This window comes from Muscardinus avellanarius, assembly GCF_963383645.1.
Source record: "Muscardinus avellanarius genome assembly, chromosome: 12".
Taxonomy (NCBI): Eukaryota; Metazoa; Chordata; class Mammalia; order Rodentia; family Gliridae; genus Muscardinus; species Muscardinus avellanarius.
The window spans coordinates 41,299,355-41,325,666 of record NC_137798.1 but is presented as its reverse complement, the minus strand read 5'-3'; the positions used below and the strand labels follow the sequence as shown (position 1 = coordinate 41,325,666).

The 26,312-nt window shown below is 38.2% G+C and overlaps 1 protein-coding gene across 3 annotated transcripts in view; it reads left to right on the top strand.

Annotated features, from left to right (window-relative positions):
- RALGAPA1 (Ral GTPase activating protein catalytic subunit alpha 1) overlaps positions 1-26,312 on the top strand; it is a gene marked incomplete at both ends in the record, with an annotated part of 259,063 nt that overhangs the window by 6,966 nt on the left and 225,785 nt on the right. For all 3 annotated transcript variants that reach the window (XM_080708297.1, XM_080708295.1, XM_080708296.1), the window contains 2 exons: positions 24,504-24,614; positions 25,469-25,518. In XM_080708297.1, coding sequence (XP_080564423.1) covers positions 24,504-24,614; positions 25,469-25,518 — 161 coding nt within the window. The remainder of the gene's footprint in view (positions 1-24,503; positions 24,615-25,468; positions 25,519-26,312) is intronic.

The following is a 26,312-nucleotide window of genomic DNA, read 5'->3' as shown; positions in this document are numbered from 1 at the left end:
TGGATAGTTTTCCTTAAAAGTACACTATGATTGAATTCAGAGGTTTCTTCTCCAGTTTGTTGGGTTCTCACTGAGTGTAGTCAGTCTCTTTGGTGCTCTGTCCTCTAAATTCTAATTGCCTTGATTTTCTGGACGCTCAGCTTCATTTTCTCAATTCATGGGGTGTGTTGGCTCCTCCCGCCTTCTTCATGGTTTGGAAACTTTCTTAAAGCAGTAAGATGGAATGATCATAGGACCTTGTTTGTTTGCATTTCTCAAAATCTTCATCCACTTTTCACATCTTTTTTTTGGGAAAGGGTGAACAGAAACATAAGAAAACAGTTTTCAAGATACTGTATATCAGATGCTAATGATAAAAGGTTTGCTTAACTGGGCGTGGTGGTGTTGCTTGTAATCCCAGTACTTGGGAGTCTGAGACAGGAGGATCTTGGGTTCACTACCAGCCTCAGCAGTTTAGCAGAGCCCTCTGCAAATTAGACCCTGTTTCAAAATAAAGAGCAAAAAATCGGGCTGGAGGTGGAGCTCGTAGAATGCCACTGGGTTCAATCCCCAGTACCCCCCACCCCTACAATAATAAAAATAAAAAATAAAGCCGGGCGTGGTGGCACATGCTTGTAATCCCAGCATTTGGGAGGCTGAGACTGGAGGATTGTGGTTTGCGGACAGCCTCAGATACTTAGTGAGGCCCTCTGCAACTCAGTGAGACCCGATTTCAAAATACAAAATAGGGCAGGGGGTGTAGCTTGGAGGTCGAATGCCCCTGGGTTCCATCCCCAGACCTGCAAAAAATAAAATAAAATAAAAAAACAAATTTGCTTAAATGAATGAGATTAAAAATTGGCCTTACACAGAGCAACTTAGTCTCCAGGATTTACTTTCTTCTATTGAGAAAAGGAATTTGTTATTGGACATGTTTACACATGCCTGTATCCCAGTACTTGGGAGGATGAGACAGGAGGATTGCAGGTTTGAGGATAGCCTCTACAACTCAGCAAGACTCTTAGGGTATAGGTCAGTGGTAGAATGCCTGTGGCTTCAATCTCCAGTACAAAAACAAATTTTTTTTGTCATAAATTAACTATAGTAAAAAAAAATTTGATTATTTTTCTCTAATCTGAATACACTCATGTTTCAATCTGGAAATGTGTGGACTATAATCTACCTATAAAATATGATAATTGATAAATTTTAAGAGTTGTATATGCAGTTCTAGTAATCCTACATATATGGCATTAGACTCTTTAATTTGAATCTTGCTGATTTGAAAATTCTTACCTCATTGAATCTATTTTTCTTTCTTTCTTTTTTATCTATTTGTTTATTTATTTTGTGGTACTGGGGGTGGAACCCAGGGGCTTTTCTACTTCCAGGCTATACTTCCAGACCTATTTTATATTTTATTTGGAAACAGGGTCTCACTAAGTTGCTTAGAGCCTCACTAAGTAGTTGAGGCTGGCTTCAAACCTGTGTGATCCTTTCTCAGCCTCCCAAGCGCGGTGATTACAAGCGTGCGCCACCATGCCTGGCCTACTTTAGATACTTATGATGAAGTGATTCACTGGGTAATTATTGGCAAACAGTGTTTTTGATTAATCTGCTTGATAGAACAAGCTGTTTCAAATACAGGAAGTCAGCTTTGCATTAAACATTTCATCTATCAAGGATTTTATTGCATTTAGAGGACAGAATAAAATGTACAATGAATAATTAGTGATAACAACTGAATGAATAGCCAGCATTTAAGGAAATATTGTCAGGTTTCAAGGATGAGCTGTAAGGCATTGAATTTGTTTCTTAGATTTCCTGGCAGTTAAGGTGAAAAGGGATAGTCTACCTCTGAACTACATCTACAGCCCTTTTTAAATTTTCTTTAGTATTGAAACAGTCTCACTAGGTTTCTGAGGGTCTTGCTGCGTTGCTGAGGCTGACCTGGAACCTGCTGTCCTTCCTTGTGTCTCAGCCTCAGAAGTATTCACTAGCTTGCTGAGGGCTTTGCAAGTTGCTGAGGCTGCCTTGGAACCTGGGATCCTCTTATGTCGGCCTCCCAAGTACTGGGTTTACTAGCATGCAGCACTGCACCAGGCTGATAGTCTTAGCTTTAATAATCTCACTACCATTCCATTTGAGAGATTACTCTTTTGTAGATTTTTCTTGTGTAACCGAATCCTCCCTTCAGTGTTGACATTTTCTGATGTTTTGTACTTAAGCTCTCATTTCTTCTCATTATCCTTGGATAGACTGCCTTGGCTTCAATTGCTTAATCTCCTCCCTCCTCCCTCGTTTTTTTAAAAAATTTTGACTTTTCCCCCTAAAGTCTAGACCAGCATCTCTACTTGAATATCCCATCCATACCTCAAACTCATTGTATTAACATTATCTTTCGAGCACATTATTTCTTCTTTTTTTTTATGGAATTGGGGATTGAACCCCAGGGGCAGTCTACCTCTAAACTATTTTATGTCTTAAAATTTTGAAATGGGATCTTAACAAGTTGCTGAGAGTGGCCTTCAAACTGTGATCCTCCTGTCTCAGCCTTCCAAGTACTGGGATTATACTTCTCTGGCACTTTTCAGTTCAGAATTTAGAAATCGCTTTCTGTGATACCTAGGCCTTTTTTTCTTTTGTACTGAGGAATTGAACTCAGGGGCTTTCTACCTCTACATTACTTCCTCAGCTCTATTTAATTTTTTATTTAGAAACAGCTCCTTGCTAAGTTACTGAGGACCTTGCTAAATTGTTGAGGCTGGCTTCTAACCTATGATCTTTCTGTCTCAGCCTCCTAAGTCTGGGATTACAGGTGTGTTACCAGCACAACCTCCAGTTTTTTACTAGTTGTGTGTGTGTGGGGGGTACTGGGGTTCCTGGAAACCCTTCTACCTCCGGGCTACACTCCCAGACCTATTTTTATACTTTTTAAAAATTTGGAAACAGGGTCTCTTAAGCCAGCGCGGCTGGCTTCGAACCTGCGCGATCCTCTTGCCTCCCCCTCCCAAGCACGGGATTACAAACGTGCGCCACCACTCCCGGCTTGACTAGGTATTCTTAAACCACTGAGTTTGTGGCTGTAATTTGTTGACAGTAGTCACAGGAAACTTCATACAAGTCTTACAAGTCTTTTGGCTATTTTGGCCTTTGCTTTTCCATTTGAATTTGAGGATCAGATAGTTAAATTCTGTGAATAATATTGGACTTTTTAAGATTAGATTATAAATTGAATCTACAGGCTTAATTTAGAGATTGACATCTGTAGGGTATCTGGTCTATCTATTTTAAGAAAGTCCATTAATTTATTTATGCTTTTTTTTTTTTGGTGGTGGTACTGGGGGTGGAACCCAGAGGCTTTCTACCTCCGGGCTATACTCCCAGACTTTTTTTTTTTATATTTTATTTGGAAACAGGGTCTCACTAAGTTGCTGAAAGCCTCACTAAGTAGCTGAGGCTGGCTTCAAACCTGTGCGATCCTCCTGTCTCAGCCTCCCAAGCGCAGGGATTACAAGTGTGCGCCACCACGCTCAGCTATTTATGGTTTTTAAAATTATAAAGTTTTATATTTTTCCACAGGAAAGGTTTTTTTTTTTACATCTTTTTAATATAGTCAAGAACAGTTATATTAAAAAAAAGTTATATTAAAAAAAGAACATGAGCCGGGCGTGATGGTGCACACTTGTAATCCCTGCGCTTGGGAGGCAGAGACATGAAGATCGAGCAGGTTCGAAGACAGCCGCGCGCGCTGGCTTAGGAGACCCTGTTTCCAAATAAAAATGTAAAAATAGGTCTGGGAGTGTGGCCCGGAGGTAGAAGGGCTTCCAGGAACCCCAGTACCACCAAAAAAAAAAAAAAAAAAAAAAAAAAAAAAGCAAAAGAACATTAAATTTAAAAAGGATGACTCAGCCCAGTGTGGTGGCACATGCCTGAAATCCCAGGACTTGGGAGGATGAGACAGGAGGATCAAGGTCTGAAGTTAGCGGTGTACAGTAATTTAGTAAGACCTTGTTTCAAAATTAAAAATAAAATAAAGCTGGAGGTGTAGCTCAGAGGTAAAACACCCCTGAGTTTGATTTCCAGTACTACACACATTCAAAAGGGGGATGGCTATTCTGTTTGGTAACAGAAGAAACCATGTGATAGTACATGGAATGGTTGTGTAGATAAAAATTGAAAAGAAACTGCTTTTCTGAAAACATGTAGATTGCTACTTTTATAAATTCTGAATAGTTCATATTCTTCAGTATATTTATTTGTGGTACTGGGGATTAAACCCCAGGGGCATTATACCTCTGAGCTATACCCCCCAACCCTATTTTTATGTTTTATTTTTATTTTATTTTATTTTTGTGGGTCTGGGGATGGAACCCAGGGGCATTCGACCTCTGAGCCACACTCCCCCCCTGGTTTTTTTTTTATTATTTATTTTGAAACAGGGTCTCACTGAGTTGCAGAGGGTCTCACTAAGTAGCTGAGGCTGTCCACGAACCGCCATCCTCCAGTCTCAGCCTCCTGAATGTTGGGATTACAAGCCTGCACCACCACGCCTGGCTATTTTTATTTTCATTTTTATTTTTGTAATAGGGTCTCGGCAGATTGATGAGAGTCTTACTATTTGCTGAGGCTGTCCTTGAACCTGTGATCCTCCTGTCTCAGCTTGCTGAGGCTTTCCTTGAACCTGTGATCCTCCTGTCTCAGCCTCCCAAGTACTGGGATTACAGGCATACAGATTCTTCAATATAAAATATAAAACCCCTAAAATTACTAACAGAAGAAAAAAAGCAAGTATTTAAAAATATTGAAGTAGGGGAGACTACTCTTAAAATTTATGATAGCTATAAATCATCAAGAAATGTTTTATAAATTTGCCTTGTGAAACATTATAAATTTCTAACAGTAAAACCCATTATGAGCAGTTGAGATAAACAGCAAACTAAGAAACTTCTTGTGTGTGTGTGTGGTATTGATGGTAGGACCCAGGGTCTTTTCTACCTCTGGGCTATACTCCCAGACCTATTTTATACTTTATTTGGAGACAGGGTCTCACTAAGTTGCTGAGAGCTTCACTAAGTAGCTGAGGCTGGCTTCGAACCTGTGTGAAGCTCCTGTCTCAGCCTCCCAAGCTCTGGGATTACAAGTATGCACCACCATGCCTGGCACTAAGAAACATTTGAAATGTGTTTAAGAGTTAATTTTCATGATTTCTGGACTGTTATAAGTTTATAAAACTTGTAAATATCTTAAAGTATGTTTTCAAATACATGAAAAGGGGCACTTATAAATTGCTGAGGGAATGTAAATTGGAGGACAGGTAAAGTATAAAAATTGGAAATATCCATATTCAAATGCTTTGAGCTGCATTTCCATTTCTTAGTATTCAGTCTAAGTAAGTATGTCCCTAAGTGTGCAGGATTACTTCAAAGTTACTTAAAATAGTGAAAAATTTGAACCAATCAAAACTTCTTGGAGTAGTGATTTTAGAATCTAAAAATGTCCTTGCATTCAAGTAAAATGATTTTCAGGAATTGTTAGCTTTTTTTTTTTTTTTTTTTTTTTGGGGGGGTACTGGGGATTGAATTTGTATATACTAAACACATGCTCTACCACTGAGCTACAACCCCAGGCCTCTAATAATTGCCAAGTTTAAGGCTGACTTTTCCCTAAGGATACACAGTCTTTTCAGATATATATCTTAACTGTCTTTGGGAAGTTTTAATGAAAGCAGTAATCATATGTTGGTAATAATAGTTGATTTTTTTTTCTTTTTACCACTTAAATAGTGGCAGAGTCTAGACCAAGCCTTTTATTTTATTTTATTTTATTTTTTGTGGTACTGGGGACGGAACCCAGAGGCATTCTACCTCTGAGGTACATCCCTAGCCCTATTTTTTATTCTTTATTTTGAAACAAGGTCTCGCTGAGTTGCAAAAGGCCTAAGTATTAATTGAGGCTGTCCTTGAACTGCAATCTACCTGTCTCAGCCTCCCAAATGCTGAGATTACAAACATGCAGCACCACGTCTGGCTGGACCAAGCATTTTACATGCCTTGATTTAATCTCTGCAATAGTGTTCTATGAACACAAATTCTTGAATGATCTTTATGATGATGTGGACACCAGTGTTTATTGAATATGAGTAAATTTACCAAGTGTGGTCCACTCCTGTATTCTCTGTATTCTTAGTACTTGGGAGGCTGAGACAGGAGAATTGCAGGTTCTCGACCAGCCTCAGCAACTTCATGAGACCCTTCGCAACTTAGTGAGACCCTCTTTCAAAATAAAAAAAATAAAAATAGCGCTGGGGTTGTAGTTGACAGTTAGAATGACTCTAGGTTAAATCTTCAGTACCCCCACCCACCACATATACACAAAAGAGTAAATTAGAAAAAATTGATTAAGGACAGCCTCAGCTACTTTTTGAGGCCATTTGTAACTCAGTGAGACCCTGTTTCAAAATAAAAAATAGGGCTAGGGGTGTAGCTTGGAGGTAGAATGCCCCTGGGTTCCATCCCCAGTACCACCAAAAAAAAAAAAAAAAAAAAAAAAAAAAAAAGAAAAAAAAGAAAAAATGATAAAGTTACATGTTGAAAGACAAAGGGAGTCACATGAATGATAGGAAATAAAACTTACTGTTGGTATTTTATTTCAAATAAATTCAAGGAAGTCACGTAGCAACTAGTATTCTTTTTTTCTCCACCCAAAACTAAAATAGACTAGGGTAAGAAGTATGTTTGTTTTACCAAAATTTGTTGTCATTGTCTGAATTCTTTTTAAGTCAGCAGCTTAAGGTTCCCAAGTCATCTTCCCTTTTCCATCAGTTGTTATTAAAGCCTTCTAGAGGCAAATAGGTTATAAAGTCACTGTAAGCCACCTGTTATACATCATTTTGTGTGTGCGTGTGTGTGGTACTGGGGATGGAATCCAGGGGCATTCTACCTCTGAGTTATATCCCCAACCCTATTTCTTTTTTTTTTTTATTCTTTATTTTGAAACAAGGTCTCACTGAGTTGTGGAGGGCCTAATCAAGTAGCTAAGGCTGTCTGAGAACCATGATCCTCCTGTCTCAGCCTCTCAAATGCTGAGATTACAAGTATGTGCCACTACGCCTGGCCCACTTTTTTATTTTGTCATACTAGAGGTTGAAGCCAGGGTCACTCTACCACTGAACTACACCCTCAACCATTTTAAATATTTATTTATTTAGTTATTTATGTAGTTATTTATTTATGTGGTGCTGGGGATTGAACCCAAGGGCATTCTACCTCCAAACTATATCCACAGTTCCCTAGCCTTATTTATTTATTTATTTATTTATTTATTTATTTATTTATTTATTTATCTGTGGGTCTGGGGATAGAACTCAGGGGCATTCTACCTCCGAACGACACCCCTAGCCCTATTTTTTTATTCTTTATTTTGAAACGGGGTCTCACTGAGTTGCAAAGGGCCTCACTAAGTAGTAGCTGAGACTCTCTGTGAACTGCGATCGATCCTCCTGTCTCAGCCTCCCAAATGCTGGGATTACAAGCATGCGCCACCACGCCCAGCTTCTACCCTTATATTTTAGTCTTTATTTTTAAACAGGGTCTCACTAAGTTGCAGAGGGTCTCACTAAGTAGCTGAGGCTGGCTGTGAACTTGTGATCCTCCTGTGTCAGCCTCCCAAGTACTGGGATTACAAGCATGCACTACCATGCCCAGCTTGATCTTACTACTTTTTTTTTTTTTTGGTACTGGAGGTGGAACCCAGGGGCGTTCTACCTCTGAGCTACACCCCAGCCCTACTTTTTTATTCTTTATTTTTGAAACAGGGTCTCACTGAGTTGCAAGGAGCCTCACAAAGTAACTGAGGCTGTCTGGGAACAGTGCTCCTCCTGTCTCACCCTCAGAAATGCTGAGATTACAAGTGTGCCCCACTATGCCCTGCCATCTTACTACTTTCTATGTTTCACTATTCTGTATGATTCATATAGACAGAATAAATGATATGTTGCCTTTTGTGTCTGGCTGCTTTCACTTAATGTTTTCATTCTGTCCATATTGTAATTTAAAAGTACTAATTCCTTTTTATGATTACATAATATTCATTGTATGGCAATACCATATTTATCCATCTATCAGTTTGTGGACATTTAAATTATTTCTACTATCTTACAATAATACAGTAAACATGCTTTGAACATTTGTGTAGGTGTTTTTCTATTCTTGGATACATGCTGTTCTAGGAGTGGAATTGCTGGGTCTTATGGTAATTCTATATTTAGCTTTTTTAAGGGCCTGCCAAACTGATCCAAAGCAGCTGCATTATTTATATTCCCACCAGCAACAAAGATTCAATTTCCCCCACATCCTTGCAAACTGGTATTATTCCTCTTTCTGATTATAGCTATCATATTGAGTAGGAAGTAGTATCTCATTTTGTATGTGTGTGTCTATTTTATTTTTGAAGTGCTGGAGATTGAACCCAGGGCCTCATACATGCTAAGCAAGTGCTATATTCCTAAGCCATACTCTCAGTTCCTCCTTGAATTTTTCTTACAGCTAATGATAAGAGTTCTTAAGATATTCTGAATACGAGTCACTTGTTAGGAATATAGCTTGCAAAACTTTTCTACCATTCTGATAAGGGTTATCAGAGTTTCTAAGGGTTATCTTATTTTCTTCTCTCTCTCTGTGTGTGTGTGTGTGTGTGTGTATGTGTGTTACTAGAGACTGAACCCAGGGGGGATCTACCTCCAAGATAAATCCCCCATTCCTTTTTTATTTTTTCTTTTGAAATAGTGTCTCGTCAAATTACTGAGGCTGGTCTTGACTGTGATCCTCCTGTCTCAGCCTCCCAAGTACTGGTATTACAAGTATGCAACATCACACCTGGCTTCATCTTTCTTTCCTTCCTTCCTTCTTTCTTTTTTTTTTTTTTTTTTTGGTGGTACTGGGGATGAAACCCAGGGGCCTTCTACCTCCAGGCTACACTCCCAGACCTATTTTATATTTTATTTGGAAAGAGGGTCTCTTAAGCCAACTGAGGCTGGCTTCGAACCTGCGGGATCCTCCTGTCTCAGCCTCCCAAGTGTGCGCTACCATGCATGGCTGCTTCATTTTCTTTTCTTTTTCTTTTTTTGGGTGGGTCTGGGGATGGAACCCAGGGGCATTCGACCTCCGAGCTACACCCCCTGCCCTGTTTTTTATTTATTTTGAAACAGGGTCTCACTAAGTTGCAGCAGGACTCACTAAGTAGCTGAGGCTGTCTGAGAACTGTGATCCTCCAGTCTCAGCCTCCTGAATGTTGGATTACAAGCTTGCGCCATCACACCTGACTTGCTTCATTTTCTTGATAGTGTTCTTTGAAGCAAAAAAAATTAATTTTTTAGGTACTATTTACCTATATATGTATATATTTTATTGGTACATTGTAGTTTCACATCATAATTTGGATCATATTGACAGTGACATACATTCATACAGTACTTGGTGCCTCCCCCCTCTCCTGCTTTCTCTTACCCCCTCTCCGACAATGAGTGTCCAGGTTGACCATGCTACATGCACATATTTGATTGTAGCTCCTCCATTAATTAACCTTAGCCGCCTTCCTCTCCTACCTTTCCCTTCTAGCTTTGCTGAGGTTTCCCCTCTGGTATCCCTAATACTCCCTAGTTTGGATATATAGAAAACATATATCCCTTCTCTTTCTGTGCTTGGCTGATCTCACATAATGTTCTCCAGATCTTTCCATCTTCTTGGGAATGACATGATTTTGTTCTTTTTTGTTGAGTAGAATTCCATTGTACTTCCCATAAGTTTCCAGTCCATTCATGTGTTGATGGAGACCTAGGTTGGTTCCATATTTTGGCTATTACTAATTGTGGTGCTATGAACATGGATATGCATATGTTTTTGTAGTTCTTTGATTTCAGCCCCTTTGGAAAGATACCCAGGAGTGGTATAGCCAGATCATATGATGGATCTACTCCCAGTTTTCTAAGGAATCTCCACAGTGATCTCCATAGTGGCTGAACTAGTTTGCACTCCCACCAACAGAGTAAAAGAGTTCCTCTTTCCTCACATCCTGACCAGCATTTGTTGTTATTTGACTTCTTTATGCTTGCCACTCTGATTGGGGTTAGATGGAATCTCAGAGTAGTTTTGATTTGCATCTCCCTGGTGGCTAGTGATGTTGAACATTTTTTCATGTATCTTGGCCATTTGTATCTCTTCTTTTGTGAAATGTCTATTCAATTCAGTTTGACAGAGGGGCCAAACTCAGACACTGGAGAAAAGACAACCTTTCAACAAATGGTGCCGGGAGAACTAGCTATTTATTTGTAGAAAGATGGAACTAAATCCTTATTTCTCACCATGTATAGGAATCAACTCGAGATGAATCAATGACTTGGAAATTATACCAGAGACTATGAAGCTATTAAAGGAGGGCATAGGCTCAACACTCCAACATACAATCACAGGTAGTAACTTTCTCAGTAAAACTTTCAAAGCTCAGGAAATTAAAACAAGAATTAACAAATGGGATGGCATCAAACTAAAAAGTTTCTGCTCATCCAAGAAAACCATCAAGAACCTAAAGAGAAAGCCTACAGAAATGGGAGATCTTTTCCAGCCACAACTCTGAAAGATGGCTAATATCCAGAATATACAAAGAGCTCAAAAGACTCTACACTAACTAGCAAAACAAATAACCCAATCAAGAAATGGGCAACAAGCCAGGCATGGTGGCACATGCTTGTAATTCCAGCATTTTGGAGTCTGAGACAGGAGGATCGCAGTTCACAGACAGCCTCAGCTACTCAGTAAGGCCCTCTGCAACTTAGTGAGACCCTGTTTCAAAATAAAGAATAAAAAATAGGGCAGGGGGTATAGCTCGGAGGTCGAATGGTTCCTGGATTCCATCCCCAGACCTGTTCAAAAAAAAAGAAATGGGCAACTGAAAAAAATTTAAATTTTAATGAAAGCTGAGCATGTTCATGCCTATAATCCCATTACTTGAAGGCTTACAGGTAGATCACAAGTTTTAGGACAGCTTTAGCAAGTAGTTAGAATTCTCATCAACCTAATGAGACCCTGTTTCAAAATAAAAATAGGGATGGGGTATAGCTCAGAGGTAGAATGCCCCTGGTTTCAATCCCCAGCAAACTATCTCAATTTATTTGGTCTTCTTTCATGTTTTTGAGTGTTTTGTAGTTTTCAGTGTGCAGGTCTTGTGCCTCTTTTTTTTTTTTTTTTTTTTTGCAGTTCCCCGGGGATGGAACCCAGGGGTATTCTACCTCCAACCTATACCCCCAACCCTAGTTTTTATTCTTTATTTTGAAACAGGGTCTCACTAACTTGTAAAGGGCCTAAGTAGCTGAGGCTGTTTATGAATGGCGATCCTCCTGTCTCAGCCTCCCAAATGCTGGGATTATAAGCGTGTGCCACACACCCGGCTTGCTGTACTCTTATTTCTATTGAATGCTTTAGGCTAAGTTTCCTCTTTATTTTCTTGTTTCTTAAAGTGTGGAGCATTACATTATCGATTTTGAGGTCTTTCTTTTTTTTCATATAGCCATTTAAAGCTAATTTTTTCAGGGCCTTGTGCATGCTGAACACTGTGTTAGCTAAATGCCATGGATTTGGGTATGTTGTGTGTTCATTTATAGTTATCTCTAAGTATCTTCTAATTTTTCTTAGACCCATTGGGTTATTTGGTTATGTGTTGCTTAATTTTCACACATTTGTGATTTTTCCCAATTTCCTTTTGTTACTGATTTCCTATTTCATTTCACTGTGGTCATATAATACACTTTGTCTCTAAGTTTATTATTATTATTATTATTATTATTATTATTATTATTATTATTATTTTCAGGTCTGGGGATGGAACCCAGGGGTAGTCTACCTCTGAGCTATACCTCCTGCCCTATTTCTTATTTTTTATTTTGAAACCGGGTGTCACTGAGTTACAGAGGGCCTCACTAAGTAGCTGAGGCTGTCCGTGAACCACGATCCCCCGGGTCTCAGCCTCCTGAATGGTGAAATTAATTTTAATGGCGTAACATTTTGTCTGTCCTGGATAATGTTCTGTGTACTTGAAAAGAATGTGTATTCTTTTGTTGAGTGAGATATTTAATAGATGTCTGTTAGATCTGGTTATAGTTTTCTTATTGATCTTTTGTTTAGTTGTTCTATTATTGAAAGCAGGCTATTGAGGTCTCCAACTAGCATTGGTGAATTGTCTGTATCTCCCTTCAGTACAATTAATTTTTGCTTTTTTATTTTTGGGTCCTGTTATTAAGTGAATATATACTCATAATGTATCTTTTAAAAAGACAAACCCTTTAACTATCATAAATATCCTTGTTTTTTTAAGTAACAACTTGTGTCGTAAAGTCAGTTTTGTCAAGTATTTATTATAGCCATTTCAGGTTTGTTATTGTCATTGGTGTTTATATAATATAACCTTTACCATCCTTTTATTTCAACCTTTTTTTAGTTTCTTCAGATTTAATGTGCGACTCTTGCAGACAGCATATAGTTGGATTGTAATGGCTTGTTTTTGCAGTACTGGGGATTAAGCCCAGGGGTGCTCTATCACTAAAGCACATCTCCAGTCCTCCATCCCCCCTACCTCTGCCCTTTGGTACATTGACATTGAACTCAGGGTCATTCATCATCTAAGATATATCCTTAGTCCTTTTTATTTTTTGAAACAGGGTCTTGCTGAATTGCTGAGAGTTTCACTAAGTTGTGAAGGGTAGCCTTAAACCTGTGATTCCCCTGACTCAGCTTCCCAAGTACTGGAATTATAGGCATGTTTCACCATGCCTGACTCCCTTTTTCTTTTAGGCATTTGTTCCTTTAGGTTTTTGATTTTTTTTTTTTTTTTTTTTTTTTTTTTTTTTTTTTGGTGGGACTTGAGTTGGAACCCAGGGGTATTCTACCTCTGAGCTACATCCCCAGCCCTATTTTTATTCTTTATTTTGAAACAGGGTCTTACTGAGTTGCAAAAGCCCTCACTAAGTAGTTGAGGCTGACCTCTAACCGAGATCCTCCTGTCCCAACTGCTAATTACAAGCCTGTGCCACCATGCCCGGCCTAGTTTCTTGATATATTTAAAATAGGTGATTTAAGCTGGGCATGGTGGCGCATGCTTGTAATCCTAGGATTTGGGAGGCTGAGACTGTAGGATGGTGGTTCGTGGACAGCCTCAGCTACTTAGTGAGGCCTTCTGCAACTTGGTGAGACCTGTTTCAAAATAAAGAACACAGTAGGGCAAGAGGTGTAGCTTGGAGCTTGAATGCCCTTGAGTTCCATCCCCAGGCCCCTCCCCCCAAAAAGAAGAAGAAAAAAGGGCAGGGGGTATAGCTCAGAGGTCAAATGCCCCTGGGTTCCATCCCCAGACCCGTAATAAAATAAAATAAAACAGGTGATGTATATAATGTTTGCCTAATAAGTCTTTTACCTGTGCTTCTTCAAGGATAGTTTCTGTTGACTGCTCTTTTTCCTATATCTGGGATCTACTTTTTGTTTTCTTACATGTTTTGTAATTTTTTGTTAAAAACTTGACATTTTAAGTAATAAAATGTGACAACTCTAGAAACAGATTTTCCATCCTGCCCTGGGTTTGTTGTTGGTGCTTTTTGTTCCTTTCATGACTTTACTGAAATAATTTTAGTCTTTGTCTTATGTGACTGTTGAATTCGTGTGTGTGTGTGTGTGTGTGTGTGTGTGTGTGTGTGTTTACACTGGGGATAAAACCAAGGGGTGTTCTACCTCTGAGTCATACCCCCAGTCCTATTTTATTATTTTATTTTAAACAGGGTCTCACTAAATTGTTGAAGCTGGCCACAAACCTGTGATCCTTCTCAGTACTGGGATTATAAATGTGTGCCACCATGCCTGGCTTCAATTCTTCAAAACTCATTCTTTAAAACTCATTCACCTTAGTGGTCAGTTAGTGATCGAATAGGAATTTTCTTACAAATCTGGAATCAGCAAATCTTCTAGTCTTTTCCAAAGAGTTTGTGTGTGAGCTGTGGAATTCAACCAGACAATTTACAGTTGTACCTTAGCCTTAATTTCCTGCTTTTCATTTCTCAAAATCAGCCATAGATGAGAACTTACAGCTTTATCCAGTCTTTCCTGTGTTTACACACAGCCCTGGGCATATGTGACCTTCTGTATTCTCAGGAATTTGACCTTCTATAGTCTTAGGAGTTTGCCAGGGTTTTTCAGAGTTCTGTATTACTAGCTCCTCATTCTCTAGTTTCTCTTAATTTTTTTGAGTTAGTTTCTTGTTTTCCTCATTATTGATCACACACAGGCAGCTGTGATGTTAAACAGTTGCAGCCTTTTGTTTTCAAAACACCTGCAGAAAGAATGCTGTGGCCTGGGCCAGCTTTGAGTTACATTAAATAAGACAAGCTTTTCAAGTGGTTGTTTTCCTAGGAGCAGCTAGACAAGCAAACAATGATAATTTTCTAAGAAAATGACAGTAATCTCATTGGCTCTTTTCAGCCAGATTCTTATTCCTTCATTGGCTCATAGGCTGCTAGTTCTCACTGTGATTCTGGGCTCTTGCTTTCGAGGCTGCCATGGAGCTGGGGAGGGCACTCGTAGAAATAGGATGTTACAAAACACCTTGTTCTCAATGATGTTCATCCATTTATCTTGAATAAATGCACCTGGTTGTTATAAGCCTTTGGTTAATTTCCAAAGTTAACCAAACTTTTACAAAACAGATTTCTATAAAAGTTTATTTTGATGTGTTTTTCTTTGTTTAGTTATTTTTATGTACGTATTCACGGGTCCTTGTTACCTTACTAATGTTACCTACTTCTTTAGACTTTAAATACTTAACATTTTCAGTTTCATTAAAGTGTAATTTTATACAAGGCATGGTGGTACACTCCAATGCCAGCACTTGGGAGGCTTAATTAAGATAAGATGATCATTGGTTTGAGACCAGGCTCAGCAACATAGACTCAGCAACCTAGCAAGATCTTGTTTCAAAATAAAAAATAAAAAGGGCTGAGGATGTGTCTGGGAGGTAGAATACCCCTGGGTTCAATTTCTAAGACCACCAAAAAAAAAAAAAGTATTTTTAGTGGCTGTATTTTCCATTGTATAGATGAAACATTACTTGTGCTTGACTTGTACCAGTATTGGGAATGGCCTAGGAAGATTTGAGAAACTCTGATTATTATATTTCAAAAATTGGTTAAAGTACTTGGTTTCTGCCAAAAAAAAGCAGGCAACTATTCCAATGTAAATTAACCTAGCTAAATTAGCAAGTCTATAGGAGAGGGGAACTAGGACTTCCTCATCCTCATTCTAAAGACAGGTTTACATAATAATTGGATAATCTAGCTAGGATGGGAGGAAGGGGTCGACCTTCGACCATGACCTTCATGAAACAGACACCTAGGCAGGAAAGTAAGGGGAGGGACTTTTACTGTGTCAGAATTACGTGAACAGGATGGAGTTCATGTGTATAAAAAGTCTGTTCCGTGTTTTGTGTCTCGGTGAATTTGTTCGAACCACCCCCTCATGTTACCCTTGGGTACATGAGGCTGTAATTGTCTTCCATATTTCTATCTTTTTAATAAACTTCTTTAAATCTTCAGCATGAGTCTGGGCTATTGCATACTTATCCTTAGCTCAGGACAAGAACCCGCACCTTTTAATCTTTTTCTGTTTTTTGTGGTTTTTGTGGTTTTTATTGGGAAATTATTCCCAGGGGTCTAACAAAGATCCCTGGGGACAGTCACCCCCAAACGGTAAACCTCACCCCCAAACCATAACATTACTATGTGGTGGATAATGGACAAGGTAGTGCGAAATCAGGAAAGTTAGTTATGGCTTTTATGGTATGTGAGGGAGTTTGAGCTTTATTCTGTATGAAATGGAAAGCCTTGAAGTATATTAAACAGGTTAATGGTGTGGGTACTTGGAATCATTTGACTAAATCATTCTGGCAAAGTGTGTGAAGAATGGTTAAAAATGGGACCAGAATGCTTGTAATCCCAGCATTTGGGAGGCTGAGACAGGAGGATTGCGGTTCGTGGACAGCCTCAGCTACTTAGTGAGACCCTTTGCAACTCAGTGAGACCCTGTTGCAAAAATTTAAAAAAGACTGAAAAATGGGGCTGGGGGTATAGCTCAGTGTAGAATGCCCCTGTGTTCCATCCCCAGTATTGAAAGAAAAAAATAAAAATAAAAATAAGGGACCAAAACAGGAGTGTGGAACACATCTGTAATCCCAGTACTTGGGAGGCTAAGACCAGATGGTTCCAAATTCAAGGTCAGCCTCAGCAAATAGCAAGGCCCTCAGCAATTTAGCAAGGCCCTGTTTAAACAACAACAACAACAACAACAACAACTTTGATATGTTTAAGTACATCATGTGCTTTAGAGAATTTCCCTCTTCTCCCAAACATGGGAAGGAGGGAATGGGGTGGGGGATTGGGTAACTACTAATTGGGTGATGGGTGCATGTATCTCTCTACCATCTTTTATCTCATTAAGATGTATGACTACAATGCACCAATAAAAAATAAAAAAATAAAAAGCATTTGGGAGGCTGAGACAGGAGGATCCAGGTTCACTGTTCAAGGACATTCTCAGCTACTTAGGCCCTTTGCAACTCAGTGAGACCCTGTTTCAAAATAAAGAATAAAAAATAGGGCTAGGAGTGTAGCTCAGAGGTAGAATGTCCCTGGGTTCCATCCCCAGTACCACACACACACACACAAAAAAAAAAAAAAAAAAAAAAAGAAAAAAAAGAAAAAAGAAAGAAAAGAAAAGAAAAGAAAATAGAACTGGGGTTATAGCTCAGAGGTAGAGTGCCCCTGGGTTTAATCCCAAGTACTACAAAGGCAGGGTGGGGAGGGTGAGCTAAAATGGTGTAAGAAGGAATAAATAGGTAGGAGGCTACTAATATAATTCAGGTAAGAGATCATGAAGTATCAAACCAAGTATCCTTGGAGAAGGAGAGAAAGAAATGTGTTGAAGAGTTATATGGGAAGGTAAACTTGGCAAAAATTATTACTGATTTGTTGAACGGTACAGAGTGGGGTAGAATAAGGTGAAAAGAGAGTGGAATGAGCCTGAAATCAATCTCTGGCTTAAGAAATAGGTGGTACCACCAACCTAGTAAGATAATATGGAAACCAGAGAAGATGAGGGAAGATAGTGGATTTCTTTTGTGGGCAAGTTGAGTTTGAGATACCTGTGGAAAATAGAATTGGATATGGAGGGTAAGCCTAAGTAGTAGGAAAGGGCATGAAATAATGACTATAGATTTAGTTATAACTCAGAGGTAGAATGCTCCTGGGTTTAATCCCAAGTACTAACTACAAAGACCAAGGGGGGAGGGAGCTAGATTTAGTATGTAAATGGTAAGGTATTAGTATGTAGATGGTAGAAGTTGTGGAAATGAATGAATAGGACACTGCTTACCAACATTTAGAGGGCACACACAAAGAAACAGAAGCTCACAGTGGAGATGGAAAAAGGTAGAATATAGCTCATTGGTAGAGAGAGTATCCTTAGCATGCACATGGCCGAGCTCAGTCTCCAACATAAGGAAGGAAAGGGAGTACTGACCCCTTTTCTGAGCATACCAACTTTTTAATAGGCCATTGTTGCTAACATTTTCCCAGTATTTTTTCTGTATCCTTTTTCTTCAGTGTTCAGTTTCCTGGTTGGCGTTAAACCCCAGTATCATCACCATATACTTGTCTTGGAAAGTATCATAGAATAAGGAATAGAGTATTTGTTTTATATGTAAGACCAACTTGGTTGTGTTAATTTGTTGTTTGAACTGGTGTCTTGTTCTCTAAATCTTTTTTTTTTTTTTAATGAAAATGAAGGTTAACAGGACCTATTAAGGTTCCTAGGACAATTAATACTGAAAGAAGAGTTCAGCATGGTCCTGAGAAAATGATTGATGCCCAGTAAATTTACCTTCTTTCTTCTGTATCTTGGCAACTCTCAGAATTTCTTTCTTTGCTTTGTGCTATAAGAATCAGTCTGCCAGGCGTGGTGGCGCACGCTTGTAATCCCTGTGCTTGGGAGGCAGAGACAGGAGGATCGCGCTGGTTCGAAGCCAGCCGTGCTGGTTTAAGAGACCCTGTTTCCAAATAAAAATATTTAAAAAAAAATAGGTCTGGGAATGTAGCCCGGAGGTAGAAGGGCTTCCAGGAACCTCAGTACCACCACAAAAAAAGAAAAAAAAAAAAGAAAAAAAAAAAGAATCATTCTGTCCCCGCTCGTATTAATGTGTGCATGGGGCTCAACTCTCCATGCTCTGTGCTGGTGCCATTCTACTACAGTACAAGTAGTGAGTCTTCAGGCAGTGTACTGAAGTGCAAGGAGAGATGCTCTAGGGTGGTGAATATACCACTAGACTAAGGCCTCTCAAGTCTTAATATTTTTCACTATCTAGCCTTTGCAGAACTTCAAATTATACATCCCACCCTCTACAGGATTTTGTAGCTTTCAAATAATTCTTTAAAATTATCATTTCTCTTAGAATAATTTTGATAAATGACCTATAAGATTATATTATGCTCTGGTTTACAATCTGAAATTTGGCTAGTCTGGTGCTATGATTGAAGAGCTGATTCAGGCCATTTAATAGCATTATGTGACATGGGCAAATCATCTAACTTTTAGGCTAGTTCTTTGTAAAATGAAAATAATATTTCAAAAATATTTTTGTGAAGAATAGGATCACATGTTTAGCTATAAAATTCCTATCTACACAAGTGTTAAGATACTAAATGTTGAGTGATCATAGTTGTATGCCTTTCCTTATCCTTACATCTCTATGCTTAGTTTTTAGTATTCCTTAATAAAATAGAATTTACTTTGTTCTTAAATATTGTATATATTGGTTTTGTTTTTCTTTTTAATTTCCTATTTTTCTATGCCATTGTACAATCCTTAAAGGCAGGAGCGTGATTTTTCACTCTTTAGGAGATTTTGAATGCATCTTACTCGCCTTAACATCATGATCACTCATTAATGCCTCCTGTAGTGGGTTTTCTAAGCCTTTTTAGTTCTAGGAAATATGTTGTAAACAGTTATAACTAATCGTATCTTAGGATCTTTTCTTTCATTGTTTTGAAACATCAGTTTGATAAAGACATAATGCCATGTATCTTAAACTATTTTGTTTGCTTTAAAACTGGCAGTTTTTTAGTAAGGTTTCCACTAGTAGTTCTGTTACTTGTATCTTTATCTTGCTTTTCCAAGTGAAGTACTAGTGAATAATTTATTTTTGAAAGATAAAAACAAACATTTTAAGCATTTGTCAGAAGGGCCCCTAAATTTAATTGTGTGTGTGTGTGTGTGTGTGTGTGTGTGTGTGTGTGTGTGTGAGAACTGGAGATGGAACCCAGGGTCCTTCTATCTCCAGGCTGCACTCCCAGACCTATTTTTGTGTTTTATTTGGAAACAGGGTCTCATTAGATTGCTGAGAGCCTAAGTAGCTGAGGCTGGCTTTGAATCTTCACCATCCTTCTGTCTCAGCCTCCCAAGTTTACTGGGATTATAAGCGTGTACTACAACGCATGGCCCTAAATTTAATTTTTAAAATGTTACTATTTTACTGCTGGGGATGGAACCTGGGGTCTCAGTTAAGCATGCTCTAACACTAAGCATATTTAACATACATATACGTCTAGTCTTATTTTATTTATTTATTTATTATTTTTTTGTGGTGCTGGAGATTGAGCCCAGGGACATTCTACCTCTGACCTATACCCTCAGCCCTGTGTTTTTTATTTTAAAACAGGGTCTTACCAAGTTTTGGAGGGCCTAAGTAGCTGAGACTGGCTGCAAACCCAGATCCTCCTCTCTCAGCCTCTCAAGTACTGGGATTATAAGCATGTGCCACCATGCCCAGCCACCTAACTTTTATTTTGATGAATTAAAGCACTCAGGATGAGTACCAGCAGAGAAACTATTTTGCCTGCTTGGTACATCAAGTATAAGAGTGTGTTAGCTGTTTACATTAACAGTGGTTTATTATATAAAAATAAAGTCATTTTAAAATATTTTCTGTGGATTAATGTTTCTGATTTAAATTATTTCATATTAGTAGTGGGTTGCTAGACTTTATAATTGTGAAAATATTTTTATAAGTTCACTATTTGCCTGATGTGGTGGCCCACACTCGTAATCTCAATGTGTGGGAGGCTTTGACAGGAAGATCACAGGTTTGAGGACAACCTTTACAATTTAGCCATACTCTCAAAACCCCAGCAATACCCTTTTTCCAAACAAAAATAAAAAAGGGCTGGGGGGTGTAGCTCAGAGATGGAATGCCATGTGCTCAATCCCCACTACTGTAAAACAAAACAAAACAAAAAAATTATGAAAGAGCTTTTTTTTTTTTTTGCTAATGAGGTATTTACAAATAAACATAAAGTAAAAAAAAATTAGCCTAATTTTGATTTTTTTTTTTTTTGGTGGTACTGGGGGTGGAACCCAGAGGCTTTCTACCTCCGAGCTATACTCTCAGACCTATTTTATATTTTTTTAATTTTGAAACAGGGTCTACACTAAGTTGCAGAAAGCCTCACTAAGTATCTGAGGCTGGCTTCGAACTTGTGCGATCCTCCTGTCTCAGCTTCTCAAGTGAGAGGATTACAAGCGTGCACCACCACCACCACGCTTGGCTATGATTTGGTATTTTTTATTAGCACTAGCAAATATGTAATTTCCAGGCTTTGTTAATGTGCCATATGGAAAGGAGATTAAGAGAGAATGAATATTTTGGCTACTATAATATGTTGCAAAATCTTGGGTTGACTCATGTTAGCTTTTGTTTTGCCTTGCTATTGTTTTCATTATTTTCTTTGTCCTGGGACATACTTGTGTTTGAAGCATTAATTTTAGGAAACTTAGATATAGTTATAGCAGACTAATTGATTCTGATTTATTCATTCCTTTCCCTCTCTACCCCCTCTTCTTTCTTTCTTTCTTTCTTTCCTTCTTTCTTTCTTTCTTTCTTTCTTTCTTTCTTTCTTTCTTTCTTTCCTGGGGATGGAACTCAGAGGCATTTGACCTCCGAGCTACACCCCCCTGCCCTATTTTTTTATTCTTTATTTTGAAACAGGGTCTCACTAAGTTATGGAGGGCCTCACTAAGTAGCTGAGGCTGGCCACAAACCGCAATCCTCTGGTCTCAGCCTCCCGAATGCTGGGATTACAAGCGTGTGCCACCACTCTCGGCATAGTTCTTTAAATAACTGTAGAAAATAGTATTTTTCTTGTGTATCTCAGTTGTATGTGTTATTGTTTTGATATGCTATAAAATATATTTGACTAGCATTTGATGCTTATTATTCTTACAGGTAGATAATAGTTAAGTTACTAGTGTTCTTAGGAGACAGTGCACTGGAGGCTGAATAGCATATAAATCAAGAATGTGGACACTAGGTTCAGAGCATCTGGTGTTTAAATCCTGACTTTGTTTCTTATTATCTAAGTTGCTTAGATTCTCTGTGACTAAGTTTGCTTACTTAAAGTAGGGATAATAAGTACTTATTTCATAATGTTGCTCTGAGGACTGTAGGAATTAATTTCTTCAAAGCACTTAGGTAAGTGTTTAGTATATAGGAAGTATTCAGTTTGTGTTAGTCATTATTTTTCTCTACTTCTGTGAAATGTTAGGTAAGGTAGTATGTGTTACAGACAAACATGGATATGGGTATTTTAATCAAGATGAAATAGTGCTGTTTTGCCAGTCAATCAGTAGGTTACGCAGTCTTTTCCAAGGTAGGTATTTCTGTGCTACGAAATGAATAGAAGTAAAAATAACTTACTTTTTTTGTGTGTGTATGTGGTACTGAGGATTGAACCCAGGCGCATTCTATCTCTTAGCTACACCCAAGTGCTCTGCGAATTGCTATCCTAGGTCTCTTTCACTTTAGTTTTAAACCTTCCATCTTAAGATTTTAATTGACACTAACCTTTAACTGGTTTTTTTTTTTTACATCCCCTCCCTTCCCCCCCCCCCCATCTCCTTCTGGTGCCCACACTAGTATGGAATGCAAGTCATCCTCCTGCCTCACACACTCCCTGCCACCTGAGCTATTCTTTCTTTCTTCTGGGTTCCAACATCTTCAATTTTTTTTTTTTCCTGTTGCCTTTGTGTGTGTGTGTGTGTGTGTATAGAACCCAGGGGCATTCTAATACCTCTGAGCTATACCCCAGCCCTGTTTTTTATTCTTTATTTTGAAACAAGGTCTCACTGAGTTGTAAAGGGCCTCACTAAGTAGCTGAGGCTGTCTGTGAACTGCCATCCTCTACTCTCAGCCTCCTAAATGCTGGGATTATAAGTGTGCCACGCCCAGCTTTCCTGTTGCTTTTTTTTTTTTTTTTTTTTTTTTTTTTTGGTGGTACTGGGGCTCCTGGAAGCCCTTCTACCTCCGGGTTACACTCCCACACCTATTTTATACTTTTTTATTTTTGGAAACAGGGTCTCTTAAGCCTGCGCGGCTGGCTTCGAACCTGCGCGATCCTCCTATCTCTGCCTCCCAAGCGCAGGGATTACAAGCGTGTGCCACCACGCCCGGCTTCCTGTTGCTTTTTAAAACTTATTTTTAGCTGGGCGTGGTGGCGCACGCTTGTAATCCCCGCGCTTGGGAGGCGGAAACAAGAGGATCACGCAGGTTCGCTGGCTTAGGAGACCCTGTTTCCAAAAATGAAAATGTAAAAATAGGTCTGGGAGTGTAGCCCGGAGGTAGAAGGGCTTCCAGGAACCTCAGTACTACCAAATAAATAAATAAATAAATAAATAAATAAATAAAACTTATTTTTATCATGAGGCAGTGTGCTATTTGTAAACAAATGCGAATAGTAGGGAGTACAATAAAGTAAAAGTTCTCTACTCTTTTCTTTTTTTTTCAATGTTTTCATTCCTCTGAAAATGAGCCAAAAATAATAAATGAGTCATGCTCCCTATGGGCAGCCAATGCTAATAAGGTGGTATCTTCTATGCATAACTACATACACCTAAGTAGATACCTTTATTCAAGACATTTTACAACATATCCCAAGCTTTTTCAATTTTCTTTGTATTAAATGTTCTAAGCTGTAGCCAAAAATGAGTTATTTATTTGCATCCTGTCAAGCCTCATTATTTCCTTACTGTATGTCTTCGTTTATGTTTATAATGCTCTTTGCACCTAATCCCAACACTTCATGCCCAGTCCTTCCTATCTTGAAAGTCTTTCACATATTATGCCCTTTGTCAGGCATTTCTTCTTTCTTCACATTTATGCCTCATTGAGTTTGAAAATAATTTTGCATTTCTGAACTGCCTTGTGCTGTACTTTGTCACCTCACTTTGAGTACCAGTGTGTTCTGTCTGTACCAGGGATTAAACCTGGGGGCATTCTACTTCTGAGCTCTACTCCCAGCCCCTCTTAATTATTTTGAAACAGGATTTTATAAAGTTGCTGAGCCTGGCCTCAAACCTGAGATCTTTCTGTTTCAGACTTCTAAATTTGGGAGTCTGAGACGGGTAACTGGGATTACAGGTGTGAACCACCACACCTGGCTTGAGTATCTTAACACCTTTTACCATGCATATTGTTATATACTTAGTTTTACATGCTTTATACCATTACTGATAGTTTGTTTTCCTGTGTTTGAGGTTTATAATCCTTTAGTGCCTATCTATAAAGCCTATTATTAGATAACCTATTTATTGAATAAATATTTCAGATGTCATAAAATATTCTTAGTTCTTTAACCTGTTTTAGGGAGAATTTAGGAAAATTGTATTATAAAATTGAAAATAGATCTAAACTTTTTTGATATGGTTAATGATTTTGAATAAATCTCTAAGGCTTTTTAAAATTAAAAACACAGATACACAGATTATAGTGGTGGTGTATGCCTGGAATCCCAGTATCTGGGAGGCTGAGAGAGGAGATTTGCAGGATTGAGACCAGTCTCAGTAATTTAGACCCTTCAGCAACATAGTGAGACCCTGTTTCAAAATGAAAAATAAAATAGCTAGGGAATTAGCTCAGAGGTAGAACACTCCTGGATTTAATCCCTAGTACAATAAAAAGAAACACAAATTATGTTGGACATGATGACGCATGCCTATAATCCCAGTACTTGGGAGGCTAAGGCAGGAGGATCGTAGGATCGAGGCCAACCTCAGCAATTTAGCAGGACCCTCAGCAGCTTAGTGAGACCCTGTTTCAAAATAAAATATAAAATAGGATTGAGGGTATAGTTCAGAGGTAGAATGCCCCTGGGTTTCACCCCACATGCACAAAAGAAATACAGATTACGATGATTTGATTCATTTTTATAGTTAATTCATTTTTATAGTTAATTTTGAGAACAAAGTTATAGATGTATTCATATATTATCCCAAATATTTTAATAGAATCGAATTTTAAGTACAGTTCTTTGGAGGAAACTTGGCACTGTATTTGTTAAAAATGATTTAACTTTTATGGACATAGTAATCAATAAAAATGTTTTTATTTTTCAGAGAATGCAGAATCTATTGATCTTAAGCAGTTTTTTGACCAACACTTTTCACATATATACTATGTGTTCTTTGAAAATTTTGTGACTATTGAAGCAAGTCTTAAACAGAAGGGTAAGATATTAACATTTATTTTGGCTTATGTTGGTGTTTCTAATAGTCATAATTTAAAAAGAGAGTTGGACATTAGAATCTTTTTTTTTTCTTCTTTTTTTTTCGTGGTACTGGGGCTGGAACCCAGGAGCCTTCTACCTCCGGGCTACCCTCCCAGACCTATTTTTTTATATTTTATTTGGAAACAGGGTCTTTTAAGCCAGCTGAGGCTGGCTTTGAAGCTCCGCAATCCTCCTGTCTCAGCCTCCCAAGCGCAGGGATTACAAGCGTGCGCCACCACGCCCGGCATTTCTTTTTATCAGATAGATTTTTTGATACTCCTTTCACACTATTACCATTGGTCTGGTGACATAAATTTGAAAGAAAAGTAATAACATTACTATTCTAATTACTTTGTAGAGGCTTAAAGTAATTGCTTTTCCATGGTTGGGTTTATTTGATTCTTTTTTCCAACTTCTTTGTTCTGCCCTTGGCACGTTTGAAGTTATTTTTATATTTTTTATTTTCAGAGCTCATTTGAAGTTCTCCACAATATATTATGATTTGTTTTTAGCATATATCATCTAAAAGTGTTTGTGTGTGCGTGCGCACACTGTCCTTAAGCCCAAGACTTCACATATACTAGATGTGCTCTACTACTGAGGTACAGTCCTAGCCCTAGAATCTAAATTTAATTACTTGAAAGAGATGCACTTAAACTATTTTCTTTACAATGAATTGAGTATTTTTAAGCACTTCACTGAAAGAATTACTGAAAACTCCCTTCAGTACTTGAAATATTTTAAGCTTAAATGATTGCTATCAGTGAGTACAAAATGGTATGTTTAAAATATTTTCCTATAAAAATCTTCTAGGTCACAAGTCTCAAAGAGAGGAATTGGATGCTATACTTTTTATTTTTGAGGTAAGTGCCTTTGAATCTTTTTAACATTTAAAAAAATAATTGTGGGAACACATAAAGGAATGTATGGAAATTATTAAACGTATAATGAAACACTGAATCTGCCAGCCCTATTGAGGAATTAAATTTAATTTTTAACCCCAAAATATACCTTACTAAATTTTGTGATTTTTTTTTTTTTTTTTTAGGTACAGATAGGGTGGGGGAGAAGGTAGTAGGTACACTGGAGGCACAACATCCCTGGGTTCAATCCCCAGTTCCAACAGAAATAAAATAATGTTTCATTAAACACAAACACATTTCATTTTAATGAATAAAAAATGGCTAGTATATAGAAAACATATGATTTTTATTTTTATTTTTTTGGTGGTACTGGGGTTCCTGGAAACCCTTCTACCTCTGGGCTATACTCCCAGACCTATTTTATATTTTTATTTGGAAACAGGGTCTCTTAAGCTAGCGTGGCTGGCTTCGAAACTGCGCGATCCTCCTGTCTCCGCCTCCCAAGTGTGGGGATTACAAGCATGTGCTACCACGCACAGGTTCTCCCCCTTTTTTATTTTGAAACGGGGTCTCGCTAAGTTCTTTTTTTGTTTGTTTGTGAAATAAATTTTTATTGGTGCATTGTAGTGGAGATAGACACACACACATCACCCAATCAGCCCCTACCTAATCCCTAACCCTTCCCTCCTCTCCCTCCTTCCAATGCTTGGTTTCCTGATTAACTTTGATGTTTTTTTTTTTTCTCCTTCCATATATGGTCAACTTATTTTTGACAAGGTTTCTCAGAACATTTG